This window comes from Aptenodytes patagonicus, chromosome 4, assembly GCF_965638725.1.
Source record: "Aptenodytes patagonicus chromosome 4, bAptPat1.pri.cur, whole genome shotgun sequence".
In the NCBI taxonomy this organism is placed as follows: domain Eukaryota; kingdom Metazoa; phylum Chordata; class Aves; order Sphenisciformes; family Spheniscidae; genus Aptenodytes; species Aptenodytes patagonicus.
In genome coordinates this window covers 66,275,174-66,292,497 of record NC_134952.1, presented here as the reverse complement: position 1 = coordinate 66,292,497, position 17,324 = coordinate 66,275,174, and the positions used below count along the sequence as shown (strand labels likewise).

The following is a 17,324-nucleotide window of genomic DNA, read 5'->3' as shown; positions in this document are numbered from 1 at the left end:
AAACATGATTGCACTGCATTTGATAATAATAATACTCTTGAAAAGCAGCATTTGAGAGGTGAAAGTGTATGAAGCAGTCTGCACTATGGTTCTGATTTCAAAGACTTGCTTTTATTTTCAATCACATACATACAGTAGTTATTCATACAGAGGAACTTTAAAATCTTGAGCGTCTTTTTGGTTCTTCCTTCTAAAAAAATATAATTAGTTCAGGATAGGAGACATAGGTAAGTCATTTCCTGAAATTATTATACTTTTCTGAAAAGTCTGGTGGTGGTTGGAGTTGAAATTCAGGGAGCAGAGAAGGGGATGGGGCTGTCAGACTCTTACACCGTACTGCTGTAGAGAAACCGTGCATTTAACTCCATCTCACACCAGAACAAAATCAGTCACGATCAGTACAAAAGACAAATGAGCCAAAACCGCTTGAGCTTCTATTTATTTAGTTATTTTACAGAAAATAATTACATTTAGTCTCAGCAGTTAAACAGTTTCTTTCTCTGCCTCCATCCGTATATAAGGTTTGACCTTGATTCTGACCTCCTTGTTCAGCCAAATCTCCTCTTAGACAGTGAAGGAGGAGTTTTTGCCTTAACAAGGGATACAGCCTTGGACCTGCGTGGGTGTTGTTAGTAAAGGAGAATGTACACATGGGGTCTGTGGTGCAGGAATGACTGCAGGAAGTACCTGAGTCTCCTTTTCTCATTGAGGTCTTAACTCTACACCGCTGTGGCATCCATGACTGAGATGAGGAGGAGACTGTAATGCATCACACTAGTAAACTCTGCTCCTACAACATTTTTGTCCTGAAAGGGGAGGACGAGATTTCAGTGTGTCAAGAACGTGGAGGGAAAGGGTTAAAGGGTACTTTAAAGGATAAAAGTACACCACCCATACTTTTATCACCATTATGTTAGTTCTTTTAATTGCTATTTTAAGTCCTGCTCAGTTGAAGAATAGTAATTTTCTTTCCCAGCCTTAAGAGCTGCCTGCCTTAGTCTTTTAAGTTTGAAACTATCTGAATGGGTAGGTCAGGGCCATGTGAGTTAGTTAGAAGAGGCCTCCCATGGGCAAACCAAAGACTAGTTCTTAGCCTGTGTGACAATAAACATTTCAGTTTGCATTACTGAACCTCAGGGAAAACATCATGCGCCAACTGAAGCAAAACCTACAAGTCAAATTATTTTACATCAAAGGCCACAACCCCCAAACCAGCAATTGCTCGCAGAACACCGTGCAGAAACAGAGAAGTCCTCCTGGCATGGAGAGGAATGATGGGGAATCCACTGCTTCTCTGCAGTGCAAAACCAGCATGCCTGTATTCACACGGTGGGACAATGTGCTGACCATTCCCAGCTCTCCATTCTTCCCTACCCTGATGCACATGCGTGTGTGTGGGTGTTTCAGGGTTAATCTTACACAAGGTTACAAAAGCCTGACGCTCCAACAGCACATGTGGTATTGAACCAACTTCTGACTTGGGCTGAAGGTGATGTTCCGATTTGGTATTATTTACAACCATTTGCCTACAGGGAGACTGTTTCCAATTAGCAGGTATTGCTTTGTTCTATTGTGTTCATGAAGCTTGGTATTTCCTAAAAGAGTGATGACTGTAACCAGCATGGCTGTCAGGCATTCATTCATCAGCTCAAAATGCTGAACACAGCATCAATAACCGAATTGCTTATGGTATCAGAGCTGTTTCAACCAGCTGCTCAGCAGTCCGATAGCGTATCAGTTCATTAATGTTGGTTATTCGCACAGCTTGTCTGAAATGATCATCCCACATTCTTAACAACCTGCTTTATTTTCTTTCAACATAAAAACTCCTGAAAACATCCAATGCATTCTCACATACAGACTTGAGTAACTGCAAAAAAAGCCACTACGGTAGATTAATTTGTTACTACTACTGAGACAACTGTACTCCTCAGTAGTTAAAAGAATGAGAGGAAGAGAACATAAAATATCCTCTGCATTGCAGTGACCTGGGGGCAAGTCTATGGCCATATTTCAGTGTTGTGTTGTAACAAAAAAAAGAAAAAGCTATTGTGCCAAAATGTTTCCAGGGATGTTTCGCCAAAACACCACACTGATTTAAATCAACTGCTGCCTATATTTAGGCAGCAGTTTACTTTCCTAACTAGCCTTTGAACATATTAAACATTGTGATATGACTTACTCACACACACATAGCACACACAGTAGGTAATTCATACTTGAAGAAACACTTGATAGAAGCTTATTGCCTGAGACAGGCCTTACTGGATTCTGTTTTACAAAAAATTTGGTAAGGAAATGTTTTCCATTTAGATTGGTGAATTAATTGCAATTTTTCAGTTAGTTGCTATATTGTTATTGCTCTGACTGCTCTTCCACTTAATGCTCTTTTGTGAAGAAAAAAAAATGCTTGTGTGCACTTACTATATTATGTTGCTGTTCCCTGCATATTAACTGTACATCTCCTACACCATCAAATCAATGAAAATATTAATTCCTTGCATGCACTTCACTATGAAGTGCAAAGTCATTAGCTCCTCACAGCAAGGTTGCAATGTTGATGCAGTAACATTTTTTTCTTTACTTGTAATATACTCCTTACAGGCAATGTAGCAGGAATTTGGATGTAATCATTTTAAGCGGCTTCTCTGACATGGTGAAATGAGAGATGTGATAATTACTGAATGCTATTCTCTTTAAGAGACCTCATTTCCTGAGCTGATGGAGTAGCCCCTAATAAATAAAGGCTTAAAAACAGAAGATAGAAACTGTGTGACTTTGCAAGATGAACATTTTCTAAAATGTTATAATGTTTGCTCTGTGTGGGAGCATCAGGTTCAATTGTGTAGATCTAAAAGAAAGTTTAGCCTAGAGCAGTATTACTCACAGTAGTCGTGTGATTTCTTTCTTCAGTCTGCCACTCCTGACTGTTTCCACTGCTAAAGAAGTTGTTATAGAGATAAGGACTAATTAATATTATGACAAGGTTGATCTCTCTATAGTTTGGTACTGTGTCCAGCTCTGGAGTCCTCAGCACAGGAAAGACATGTACCTGTTGGAGTGGGTCCAAAGGAGGGCCACAAAAATGATCAGAGGGATGGAATACCGCTTCTATGAAGAAAGGCTGAGAGAGCTGGGGTTGTTCAGCCTGGAGAAGAGAAGGTTCCAGGGAGACCTTGTTGCGGCCTTTCAATACTTAAAGGGGGCTTATAAGAAAGATGGGGACAAACTTTTTAGTAGGGCCTGTTGAGCTAGGACAAGGGGTAATGGTTTTAAACTGAAAGAGGGTAGATTCAGACTAGATATAAGGAAGAAATGTTTTACGATGAGGGTGGTGAAACACTGGCACAGGTTGCCCAGAGAGGTGGTGGATGCCCCATCCCTGGAAACATTCAAGGTCAGGTTGGATGGGGCTCTGAGCAACCTGATCTAGTTGAAGATGTCCCTGCCCATGGCAGGGAGGTTGGACCTAGATGACCTTTGGAGGTCCCTTCCAACCCAAACTATTCTATGATTGTTCCTGGATAACAAGGCAGATGTTACTACATTACACACCACACTGGACATAAGACTCATCAGTCTCCAAAGCAAGAAACACGGGACGTAGAGTCAATGACAGATTCAGATACCATGGCAATCTTTTTTTAGGAAACAGTTACCATTACAGATGTGTCATTACTTTTTCTCCAGTTTCACTACATGCCTTTCTTTTTTTAATCTATAGTATCTCAGTAAGTATAGGTGGAATGGCTGGAGAGAGCCTATATACCATCAGGGCAGAGTCCACCAAAGAGGAGTCCTCAGAGAACAGGAAACAGAGATTGGCAACATCTTCCTGCTTGGGAATTGCTTTGTGTTAAATACAGTAATTTAACCAGAAAAAAGTTCTGCACAGGTTCCAAAAGGTACCGTGGTAAGTCAGAAAGCTCCATCTTGGGTTTAATATTACCAGAAATTGAAGGAAGGCATATTTAAGGTATGGTTCAGAGAATGCCTTTCTGTTAAAGTGGACATAAAAAGAAAAAAAGAAAACAACTAGAGCAGAGATTTGCGGAGAAAAGAACTTAACACAAAGCAATTTCCCAGCATGATAGTGTTGTCCAATTGTAATGCTGTCTGATGGCTGAGCTATCTAAAGGGAAGAGAAATCTGCTTACATAGCATGTCTATTTGGACATATCTTTGTATGCTCTATTGGAAGAAGTTTTCACTATGTAATTTCAAGTTGGACACAGATCAGACAGTTGAAAATTCATAAAAGGTAATTGCCTAAATTCTTTGTGGCCTTTTACTTCCAGGACTCCAAATAGTTTTGAAGAGATTGATGGTGGCCAAATCTACCCACACTCCCAATCAGTTTAGCACCATCGTCATCTACCCCTCAATTCTGCTCATTTGACCATCTTTCTTGTCGTACCCTGCGCTACAGGGAGCGATTTACACACATTCATACACAGAATCTATTGGAAAACAAAGAAAAATTAACGAAAACTTACTGAAAATGTGGAATTATGCTTTTCCAAGAAACGCTCCAGACCATCTAGTACACGATGAACTGTCCAGGGTCAGTCTGGCTGGAGAAGAAATGCAACAAGCAGATGATTTACAGGCTGAAGGGTTCGCTCAATTTTGCTCTTGCTGGAGCCTGTAGCACGTTTTTGCCTTTAGGTGGCACTCTTCACCTGTATCGTGCGTCTTCCTTGCTGAAGGGAGCTGTGTCTATACAGCTCTGCAATACCACATTCAGAGGAGTAAGACGAGCGCAACATTAACCTGAGATAAGGGAGCTGATCTAACACAGAGCAGAAGCTGGAATAACCATGGTTGCCTTCCTCCATCAGCTTTAAAAAGACTCTTTGCACTGCACACTCTGATTTTTTAAATTTTTTTTTCTTCCCAGTTACTGGATGGTCCCGTGAACTGGTTGCAGCACAGTGCACATTTGATGTGGAATCACAGTGCCTCTGGATTCGGTGTTATATAGCAGTGGCAGTGAATTTCTGCAGTACATGTGAGTGTTTACCTTTGTCTCTGTGCTAACGGCTTAAAAACCCAATACTAAAACCGATGAACAAGTTGGTTATCCTGTCAAATTTGCTCATGCTAGTAATTATGGCCAAAAAGAGAAATTAAAACTTCCTTCATATATTTCAGAAATCACATGACACTGTTGGCAAATGAATTGTTTTAGCAATACATGCTGTAATTTTATTGCCATGTGCATTAACCCTGCCTTGTGCTTGTGTCAAAACGGAGTCAGAAAGCTAAAATTGCTGAGTACAACTGTGCTGAAACCTGGCCAGTATTCTCCCACTGACCAACCTGCAGTCAGCAGCATGGTATTGTGTTGCAGTGTTGTTCAAGGAGATGTTACTTTTCTCCTTTCTGGTGAAAAAAAGATGAGAGGTCTGCACATTGCCACAAATTAGTGTAGAGAATCACAATACTCCTTCAACTAACTGACATTTCAGAAAGACATACACTGAAAATCTCAGAGGACTCCTGCTCTGAGAACACAGCTATGCAGTCTGATCTGTTACATGGCGTTAGGCTTTTGAAGAAGAATTTGGACAATGTTCTGGCTGCTTGGAACTCTGAAATTCAATGGTATTCAGACATGAGGTTTGATTCCTGGACTATTTCTCATAACATTAATTGATTTTAAAACCAGAGCTTCATCCTTCAGTCCACTCAGTTACGTGCTGGGCCCTAGAGTACTTCCAATTTTACTGAAGAGAGCTTTTGTACATACTCTGAATTTATCTGTGTTCAAACCCTGTTAATTCTGGATTGAGGCTGACATTAAGAAAGAGTCTCCATTCCCCCTGAACACCTACATCCACAAATCTTTCCCTGAAAGGCAGACTGCTCTCTGGAAAACAGGTGTGGGGTGGGCACATTTAACAGCACCCTGTGTTGACGTACCTCCAGGACTTTTACTTTTGCTATTAAAGTACTTAGCATAATTATTCATATAAAAAAGAAGAAAACCAAAAAGTGAACATTTATTCTAGCTGTGTTTTAGCATTCTGATGAGAACACTTAAAACATATCTTTTCCCTTCTAAGATGATGCAACTGAACTGAAAAGGTAAGATTACTCCAAGAGCAGGAATATCATCTAGAGAATGCTGAGGACAAATTCAGCAAGCATGAGCATAAACATATCTTCCAAGACAAAAAATTCCAGAGGTAATCTTTCTGAACATTTGTTGATGACAAATCAGTATTTAAAGATGTTTTCATAGTATCTGCCATCAATTTCTTAATCACTAACACAGCTTAATCTTGTAACATCAGACACATCTTTACCTAGCTGGGGTTACAGCAGGAAGGGGTCATTGTACAGCTTTTTACCTCATCCATGCATTAAATCATTAATTGTTCTGGAAAATGGAAAGGGTATTTTGTTGCAGCAGCTACTTCTTTGTAGTTTCTGCATTGTGAGTTTGTAAGAATCAAAGATAATTCTCCTTATTCTCCAATGTTAGATGTGAAGTAGAGGTGGGAATAATTTCACACATTTCAAATTTAGCCTACAGAAACATTAAATGCCCCCATTGTTTGTTCCAGGCTTATGATGCAAGAAAGGCTAAAATCTTCCAGACAGCAACAGTCAGCCACTCCCTATAATGGGACTTACTTTACAAAAGCCCCAGTCTATCCATTAAATAGACATATTCAGAAAGAGAGCTATTTTCTCCAGCACCCTAATTATTATTCCACATATAAGTGCTCCTGGAATGTGGACAGAACACCATACGGAAACATCAGGAGACAAACAACACTTACTCCTTCCCAGCAGTCGATTTCAAAATAAGACAAATAGATTAGGAAATTGGTATTAATTTAACCAGCTAAACTTCCTCCCTGGCTCCTTATACTATACTGATAATCATGTTTTCTTGGAGGCACAGCAGATTTGCAATTCAGACTCCAAGCTACACCATTAACAGCGGATTTGGGAGAGCATGTTGAAAAGCAAGATAATCTCAGTCTTTATCTGTACGTACTTGAAGAAAGTCCCAGCCACAGGGCAGTGAATGGAGCCTGCAGAACTGTTGCTTTCTAAGCATCAGCACACACATAGAAACAGAGCCAAACAGCCTCCAGCAGAGGGTTCTACAGGAGAAGCGGAACTTCAACTCTGCCATCAAACTAGAAAGTGATTCCCACATGCAGATCACAACAGCCATACATACTGTAAGGGGACTGTGAACTGCGCCTCACAACACTATAGTGAATGTTCATCAGTTTGAGCACAAAGGTTGTTCACTGACCTTCATCCCATTCGTTTGCCTCAAGCGGAGCGGGAGGGGGAGTTCTGCAGAGGTGCTCTGATCTCCTTCCGTCAACTCTTCTTCAACACAGACGATTCCATTGATTTGCTACAGCTCATCAGCGTGCAACACATACTCCCCCTTACCAAACAAGAAATGTTTAGGCCATCACGCAAGCTGACTGAAGAAAAATTCCAAGGCTGGTCTGTTGCTACAAAAGGTACTCCCACTGAATACCAAGGAGCATTATAGAAGATAGACCTGTCCTGTTCAAATACAACTTTAGGTTTTCTGGAATTTAGGACTCTGGGTTATTTGAAGCTAAATCACAGTTACAGCCTCAGATCTGGATTCAATGATGTGTAAATCACTGAAATATGGTCATAAAAATTCTGACTCCTGAAAAGCGCAAACCTCTCAAAAAAAGATGAATCGTTGATTGTCTCAAAAGGTACCCAGTAAAGCAAAAAAGCTGGTCCCTATCCTTCCCATTTTGCAGTAAGAATCACAAAGCCAAAATTCCCTAGCCACTGCGAATCAGAGGTTTGTATTTTATGTTGTAGCTTAGCCAATCTCTGCATATATAAACTGGGAGAAGAATAGACCTTGAAAATTGTCTTGTTTTAGCAAGTCAGTGCAAGAGTACCAGCTCTGCACAGTATGTTTGAAATGGCATTTAAGTACCAACAACTGCAAGAATTTCTTTCTTTACAGTGCTTACAAGGTGCTTTAATTCATTCTTTCCTATAGCTCCCCCCCTTCAATTTTTTTGACAGAAGGCTGTTTATGATTTTTCTTTTCATCTCTACACATGATAAATCCAAACATAAAAATGTCCTTTGTGTATTATGGTTTGACTTGCTTGGAAATATAATGGGCACAGATAGCTTGTGCAAGAATTGAGAAAAACAGCAATGTTTTCCAAAACATTTTCCAAGCACCTCTCTCCTTTTTGTTCTTTTTTCACTTGGAGTGAAGTGTGTTCAACTTTGTGAAAAATCAGTCCCCAAATAGTAACTGCCATTGGTATGGTGGTTTGGGGTTTTTTTGTTTTGGGTTTTTTTGTTGTTGTTGGCTTGATTTTGTTTTACATTTTTTAATGTGGAAGAGATGGGAGAGGGACTAGCTTTTACTTGGCAGTTTTTCTTCATTCTGTCCAGTCATGTGGTCATTTTTTCCCCAATATTTTTAGGCAGTCAATTCAACCAGAGGAATAAACTCTTAAGCTACTTAATGACAAAAAGTCTGAGTCTCGTGCATTAAGATGCCTTTACGTTTCTGTAGCACTGTAAATGCTTCTTAAATGAATAGTGGTATACAGGATTAAGCCTGTGAAGCACATCAGAAGGAGCACTAACTGGATTTTGTAATCCTGGCAGCTTCCACGTGTTTACAGCTTTGTTTGTGTCCTTTAGCAAGGGCTGAAGGAAAAGAAACAAGAAGCCAGGAGAGCTGTACGAGCATACTTTGTATCTTCTTCATTGATACCCTTCATGCCATTCAAATAGGACTCCAGAATACACTATTTTAATTAGCAAAGCTTGTTTTAAAGTAAACAACACAAACACTCCTTATAGAACAGTCACAGTCTCCCCTGCTAAACATACAGGCTTTTTGGCAAGATCACATTCAAACAGCATGAAATTCACCCCTGTGCACGACCCCCCAGAAGGCCCTCGCACCGCTTTAACTTCCACTTAGCTGCTCTGGATAGGAGCAAGTGGTTTGTGGGATAAGGACCGAGGTTCACTACAACTTTCCTCCCAATAAAAGATGGTCCAAATCCACATCTGTAAAGATCAGCAGTTTTACCAGTATAAGGTCATAAAGGTGTAATATAGGCGTCATGCATAGAGTACATACCATATTTCAATTGAGTCCTGTCCCTGCATGACTTTGAGCCCCTGTGAAAGTACAGATGCACAACACACATGTAATGAAGCCCTCACTCAATATGGTTTGCTGTGTTGTGCTGTTTATTGGGAACACTGCAAAGTCATTCAACCGACAGGAGTCAAGACAGCCGTGAGAAGAGTATCCTCATGAGGAAGCTCTGACAGGATTCCTTTTGACACATGGGAGAACACGAGATTCCCATTTTAGTTCAGTAATTGCTAAACGAACAGAAATCAGAAATCATTGATACAACATTGACCCATAAAACACTGATGACTGAGGCCCTGTTCTCTCCTGTACTACACACAGGGAACAACAGATGGTCAAAGGAAAACAGGGTAAGAACAAAACAGTATGGAAATAAGGTTGGTTCCTTAACAAATGTCACTACTGCAGTCCATTTATGCTGACTGACATTGGTTGTTCTTTTCAGCTATAACTGCGCAACAAAATCGGACATGTCTCATCTTCCAGTCTTGATACTGAACTGTTGCTGTTGTTGATTTTCTTTTGTTGGTCAAGTTTTTTCTTTTTTTTTTTTCTTTTTTTTTTTTACATCTACTTTTATCAACACTGATACATTACAGATCTTGTTAGTTATACTTTGAAGTCTGATCATGCAGAACTACAGGCAGGTGCAACTTAGATCTTATTACAGGATGGACATGGCAAGGTGAACAGTTGTTTTTGCTAGTTAAGATCTGGAGCATTGTTACTGTTGTGGCTTAATGTATACTGGCCTTAAGTCCCACTTACTCAATTACTAAATATACATGGTTCTATATGTACACTGAAACCTCCAGCACCCTCCCTTTCAGCATGTGACTGACTTAGGAAAAGGTCAGAGGTCAACCATATTTAGGCATACAGCAGCCTTATTGTAAAAGATTTAACAGAAATAGTGCGTTGGATTATTACATATTAGTTACAGAGGAAGGAAAAAAAAATCAATACAACTATTTACATTATAAATATCTTGCTTTCCAGAAGACAAGAATGGCCCTGTTCAGTGAAAATTAGCAAAATAGACAGGCTTACCTGTCTGAAATGATAAGCATGGTAGGGATACATTAATTTCCCAAATTGACTGTGTCTTCCTTCAATATGTGCTTGTCAGCTTTTCGCTCTCAGGTAAAAAGGCACCATTAGCCCCAGTTGAAGTTTTTCAACATTCTTTTGTCAAATCAAACCCTCTTTAAAACTCAAACTTGCCATGGGTCAATGAGCCTGAACAGAAATTAAGTTAAACAGTTCACCTCTTGCAATCAATAGTTAATTTAAAAAAAAAAAAAAAAGAAAAGAAAAAAAATATCAGGCCACACTGGCAAGTTCCTAATACACTAAGCAGATTCCACTAAATTCCACTGGACAGGTCTGTTTTCCAGCTCATCGGTGAAGATGACACATTCACCATTCCCCCAGCTCCCCCAAGCATCTTACTAATTAAGACATTACATATTTGTGGAATATTCAAGCCTACTGCACAATGATTTTCTTTGTGTGTGTGTGTGTGTGTGTGTGTGAGAAAAAGATGACCTTGAGTTTGCAATTTGTTAACTGTGTCCCTTGTAAAATGGTGGAAGTTCAAATAAGCACAGCCATCAGGTTCTTGAAGATGCGTGATTATGTTACAATTACGCTCTTAATCAACACTGAGAACTTGGATCAAATATGAATAGAACACAGGTTCTAAAAATCACATCCATATGCACTCCCTCTCTTTCCTACACACACGTACGGAAGCAAAGAAAAACAAAAGCCTAAACTTAAAGTGAACCACTAACTCAGACTTTTTTGCCAGACTATTAAAAGAAAAGTCTAATTCTTCCCTGCAGGTTTTCTTTCATATTGCTCTCCCTGGAAGCACACAGAATTTGTTGCAAAATGCCTTTTTTTGTTTGTTTGTTTTTGCATGTTTGAATTCACACAAAATTTTTAAATCTCAATAAGCATGAAGAAAGAAATGTAGATAGACCTGAAACTAAAATAATTTTTGATCCTTTGAAATACTGCAAAGTTTGTAATATAAATAAGCTAACATTGGCTATTAAAAGTTATTTTGAATTAAAATATTCCAATTACATTTTACAATGATTTCAGGATACTCAAACCACATTTTTCCTTTTTTTTTTTAATAAAAAATTTGGGAGATTTGCTGAAACTGACTCTCTCAGGCAGTTCTAAAATTGACTATTAGCATATTTTTCATGAGAAAATATGTTGGTGGAAAAGAAATCACTAGTGCTCACTGACAAACATTAGAATACAATCCCAATCAGTTAAGTAGCACTACTTTGGAAAACTTCCTAAAGGCACTGCAACAAGTCTAATTTCTTCAGTATCGTTAGCCCAAAGGTTGAAGGTAAAGCAATATATATGAAGATAAAACCATATATATGAATCTATTCTTGTTGTAAGTTTAGAAGAGTGATACAGTGACACGATCATCTGTCTTGTGTCATCTCTGGAGGCCAATATCATGCAGGAACTGGTGATTTCCAGAGGAAAACCATCAGTGCATTACGGAAGTAGCTGATCAGGCTTTCTGTAGCTTTTTTTTTTTTTTTTGACATGTTACCATACTTGCACTCCAATTTAAGCTCCACTTTATATAACACAAGCTCACTAAGATTCCTGATTCTATCTGTGCCATGGAATTCTAGATAGTATGGGAGGATTATCAACCACAACGCGATTCGCATAAATCAGTGTGTGACCAACTCAAATATCTGAACTCTCTAAAGATCTATTAAATTTTAATGGAATATAGTCAAAACTCGCAAGATACTATGCCAGCTACCAAGTCAGTATCTGAAGACTGATTTCAAAAATTACAGAAAATTTCGGATTGAAAACATGTATAACCTTGCATCAACTTGAAGTAAATCAATACCTCATCCTCATTTAAACTCATCAGTGTGAAGAAAAATGGAGGAAGGGTCTTTTAAGAGCAATTCTGACTTTTTTTTTCTTTTTTAGTTTCTCATACTATCCAGAAGTACTCCATCTGAAAATGAAGCAGGAATGTTTTGCAGCAACTTTCCTCTCTACCTTCTCAATGCTATTTTTTGCAGCTAGTGCTCTGAGCAGCCATTGATAGTTAAGATGCTTCTGCCATTTTCCTCACCCTGCTGAAGGCTATCTACATTACTTAAGTAAGCCTCTTGGGACAGAATTTCTTCAGGTATTCAGGCACTTGAGATACCAATAGGCTCTTAGGCATATTTTCAAAAATACCAAGGTGTCCAGCTGCCATTCATGCTGATGGAAGATATGCCACTTCTGGCATAGGCTCTCTGATTGCCCCTTTAGTGCCTAAATACCTCGGAACATGTGTCGTAGATCTCTGGCTTCCCAATTTCCTACATCTCTGCAGTGGTGGCAATTATGCTTACAACAGCAAACCTCAGAGAATGAGGTGAAAATTGTTACTCAAGTACTATTTAGTAACATTTTAAACAGAGGTAGATTTAAAAGATCACTGGCAAGAAAAATAAGAAAAGCATCTATCATTATCAAAGTGAACAGAATATTGGAATAAAGGGTATCAAAACTTCTAGAATCTGAAAGAAAAAAAATTGTTTACCTTAAGACAGCTACAGAACATCATCCCTGCAATCTTTTATTCCAGAGTACATGCATTCTTGTAAGGTATCAGCTGACAGCACCAACTTCCTGACACAAAGCAAAACAAAGGATACTATTCCTGTTCGATGGTCGCTACTTCAGTTTGAACTTACAAGGATCAGAATTGTGAAGAGCTATTGCTTTTCTTCATTGATGGCTTTTTGATGCCTTTTTTCTAGTGTCCAATGTGGACAGCCCCAAGTCTCCTCCCCCAGATAGAGCTTTTCATAAAGGAGACTAACTAATTTGAGGACAAAAAGAGATGCAGTAATTCTTTTAGGCCCCATTTCAGCAAGGCACTTAAGCACATGCTGATGTCAATTGCTGCTGAGCAAAGGACAAAAACACATGCTAGTTAAAATTATGTATGCATCCCTATATTCTCCATTAAATGTCTGTACAAGCACTGGTGCTTAGCGGAATCAGGGCTTCTGGGAATAAAGCTATATAATTTCTATGTTGTGGGTTCATTTAGTGTCAATCACTAGGACATCTTCTATGGTGATTGGTTCTCCACCCAGCGCTCACAAACCCAAACAAGACTGAATTATACCATGGGACTACGAGCACGTTTTTTGGCTTCGAGAGATGAAACATGGGTGATCTGTAAGCATCTGTCTACTATAAATGGCTTCTCTGCTATTGCCTATGCCACATCTTCATAATATCACTGGCAATGAACTGTGATTATTCCAAGTTTCTACAGTCTACGTTTGTGGTATTTTTGCAGTTTCTCTTACATACAGCTTTGCCTCTTTGAGACACTTTTTTTTTGAGTAACACACCCAAATGGTGCACACTAAGGAATGTAAAGCAGATACTAGTTACCTGAATATTATTAATATATATCTATGGTGAATTAAATCCGGAGGTGATACATTTCATTATTGCTAAGAAGTCACCCTTGGTGTTATTGCCTTCGTACCTACAGAACATTGCTGTTTACCTTTCAATACTTTTATGATCATTGGCTTTGAAGTGAGAGTTACATCACTCAACGACTTGATGTTTCATGGCTTAAGAGAGAATATTGCTAAATATTTTTAGCAGTAGTAAATTATTGCTTTTACAATTACTGCTCTGAGTTTTTAGAACATTATTGACCTAATTTTATTCTCAAAAAAATTTCCAAAAAAATCTACCGGAAATATACCTGGGGAAAAAAAACATTTCCTACAGCAATTTTGAGACAGCTCAGACCTACCAAGTCTGAAATTATTTTATATCCACTTAATTTTTATCTCCCCTCCTCCCCACCCTGGAGAGAAGTTTTTTTCTTTACTTTCTTCCCTTTGAACAAAATCTGACTTGATAGTCAATTTTTTTTCCTACCACCGAATGGCGGGCTTGTAAGCCACCTAATAGAACAGTCCTATTTTGGTAGAATTTTGAATACATAAGAATTAGTGAATTTAAAATATCCAGTAATATATTCTAAACAGTTTCTCTCTCTGACATTTGGAAAAGCATTAGAGTATGATTTACCTTATTTCAGTTTACATGGCACACTTTGGTAAGAGGAGAGATGACTCAGACTTTAGTTAATTTCCAACTCAGGTAATGATGACCTTGCAGTGGGAAATGCTAATTGCTATTTTGGCTGGAAAAATATTCAGTTGTTCTGAAATTCTGTGTGGAGTTTTGCCATTCTCTGGTAAAAACACTTGCTGTTACTCACCACTGGGAATCCTACATACCTGGTAAAATCAATTTGATATTCAGTCACTGTTGGGTTCTTCGGAACTTGTCAAAACTGCCTAAGACCCCTGATTATGATCCTTTCAGCCCAGCGCACTAGCTGATTGATATCCTCTGGTATTCCTTAGAATATAGAAATACTAGACCCGTGCACTCTGTGGTTCTTTTCCATGTAACACAGCTGATAAAACTTCCTGGGGAGTCAGATGATTTGTCATGAGCAAATGAACAGCCAAAAGCACCTAGAGAAGGCCTGTTCTCTTAGTAGCAGACATCTCTGCAAGGAAATGATTTAAAGGGAAAACAACCTCTAAGCCACAAACGTACACTGAGAGGGAGTGGGCCGCAAATACCCTTTCTCTATTTAACCTAGTAAAGATCTAGACATAAAATAAATACAAGTTGTTGCATGTCCTTTTGATCATAATCTGCCCGTTCCCCAACCCTGTCATACCCCCTAACATACAAGCATACATGTAATTCATAATAGCGAGCCTATCTATGAACTAAGATGATAACTCACTTAACATTGACAGGAGAAGTTGCTTACTGAGATAAATCTTTCTGGGCTTAGACATGCATAAAAAAGCCTTCATTCTTGTTCCCTGTAGCTTGCAAAGATACATGTGCTTCCTTCTAACCTGGTCTTAGCTTGGCGTATCTGCTCTAAAAATCAGAACAACAAGTCTTAACATTCACAAACAAACATTTTTCTATGAAGCTCTGTGGCTTCTTCTTTCCATACAAACTGGTTATTATTTCAAAATATATATACAACTCTCAGCAGAAATTTTGGTGCTACATCTTCAAGTGTCTGAGGGAGCTAACCAGTTCAATGTGGTTATTTACACTTCCACAAATCCTCATACAAGATATCCAGCCTCATCAATGAACAAGTAGAATATATGCTGGTAATATCACAAATGTAGTTATGCAGTTCACCTGAAATGGGCCATTTAGTTGAGGAGTGCACACTAAGTACGTACGCAGATGTGCGTGTTCCTATAGGCACACAGCTGCATACACTGCCAGAATTCTATTGGCATGTGTGTGTATGTGCTATTTGTATATGAAGAAAAATGCATGTATATCCCAATCTGCCTCACTGGGCAGAAGACAACAGAAGAGAGTGAAGGCAGATACACACTCGTATGTTTGAGAGTGGCTACTGCACACCTTGTCATGCCAGTGTGAAAAGGACAGTTGCAGATTGCTGGTTTTGCAGCCATTAATTTTGCATCTTATGGGGAGGGGGTAAAAAAAAAAGGGGTTTTCAGTTCCTTTTTTTTTCCCCCAGTAAGCATCATTAGAAGAAGACCAAAGCAGAGCAACTATAAGTTAAATACGCACTTGAGCTTAGCTGCATTACATAACTCTGTAGGAGAAGCAGGCTGAAAAGATTTTTTTGTTTGTTTCATTTAAATCTTTGTATTTTATTTCTCTTCCTTTTAATCTCTTAACTCCTGTTAATTTTTCTTCCTAAATTACATCATCCTCTGAAGAACGCTGGGTTTCGCAGGCAGGCGGCTAGTCACCTGCAACAACCGAGGGGTCCCGCAGAAGCTTCCAGGCTGCTGTCCGTGTCAGACGCCAGTGTTTGATCCGTGGACATGGATGAGATGTCATTGACAGATGAGGATGGAGGGAGGCTTTCACTGCTGTTCACTGCTGCACCTGTGCTACGAAAACGAACACCAACGTGATTAAACCTGAAACCCCAGAATGTCTCACAGTTTAAAAAGCAAAGGATACTGACCCTGTGGCAACAGGCATGTAAGTATACAGACCATTTTAAACAATGGCAAACATTAGCAGAAAATGGGCCATACAAACTTTAGGTATTGGATAATATTAAATATTTTACCAGGAAATTCTCCCCCTCAACAGTCCGTTTTGAAGAGGTATAGCTCATGTTGTGTCTATTACTCCACTTCTTTCTAGCCTTCGTAGAGTTACAAAGCACCAAACATCAGATGCCTGCTAGGATCACACAGGCACCAACAAGATCATTTAAAAAACCAACCCAACCCTCCATACTCTCTCATAAAATCCCAGTTTTCTTGTAGGTAGTTTAGTAGAATGGGTGGCATCAAATCACCCAGTGGCAATGCAGAGAAGATGGCTGTGGGGGAGGCAAGGCTGGTTTCTTCTTCTTAGTTAAGAACTAAGTGACTAAGCCTAGGATTTCAGTTGTGACAGTATTTTTGTGCATCCAAGTTTACCTGTCCTCTGTAAAATGACAATAGTACCAGGTATTATCCAAAAAATCACTTTGACTTTGTGAAACGAAGAATGTACCTTCATGAGATTATCATTAATGTGACTGAACATTTATCATATCCCTGAATATTATCAGAAATTATCTGTCCTATAGATGCAGATAACTGTGTGATAAATACAGAGCCAAGTGAAGAATGTGTTTATCATGCACCTATCACTGCTCAACCATCACTCTGCCCATTAACCTCAGCTCATACTTAAGTTCTCAGAGTAGCAAACAACAGTTTGATTGGTATCTTTTTCCACTGAACTTTCAGGCGTTTTGTTGTCCTCTTTCCACCAAAATTAACAGTCTGCAGTTTGAGAGGGATACATTAATTTTCATTAAATATTCATTGCAATAAAGTATGTGATTTTGCATGATATTGCACAGCTGGAAATTGTAGCTAATCATGGTGACACACAGATCTTTGTTATGCAGACAGATGCCTTTACATTCTTATGGCCAAAAAGTTTTCCTGGCTGACTTTTACAGATTTTCATTTCCTCGAAATGGACAGAAATTAACATCTATTGCCTTGAAAAGCAAGAGAACACACCTAAT

At 39.0% G+C, this 17,324-nt stretch overlaps 1 protein-coding gene across 8 annotated transcripts in view; it reads right to left on the bottom strand.

The window, feature by feature from the left end:
- Nucleotides 1–422: 422 nt before the first annotated feature.
- The window catches only part of MAPK10 (mitogen-activated protein kinase 10), a 179,067-nt gene continuing 162,165 nt past the window's right edge, over nucleotides 423–17,324 (bottom strand). For 7 of the 8 annotated variants that reach the window (XM_076337018.1, XM_076337026.1, XM_076337020.1 and 4 more), the window contains one exon: nucleotides 423–16,174. In XM_076337018.1, the coding sequence (XP_076193133.1) occupies nucleotides 16,032–16,174 (143 nt within the window). In that variant the 3' untranslated portion in view covers nucleotides 423–16,031. Of the gene's footprint in view, nucleotides 16,180–17,324 lie in introns of all 8 variants that reach the window. The other variant, XM_076337025.1, reaches the window with a different exon arrangement.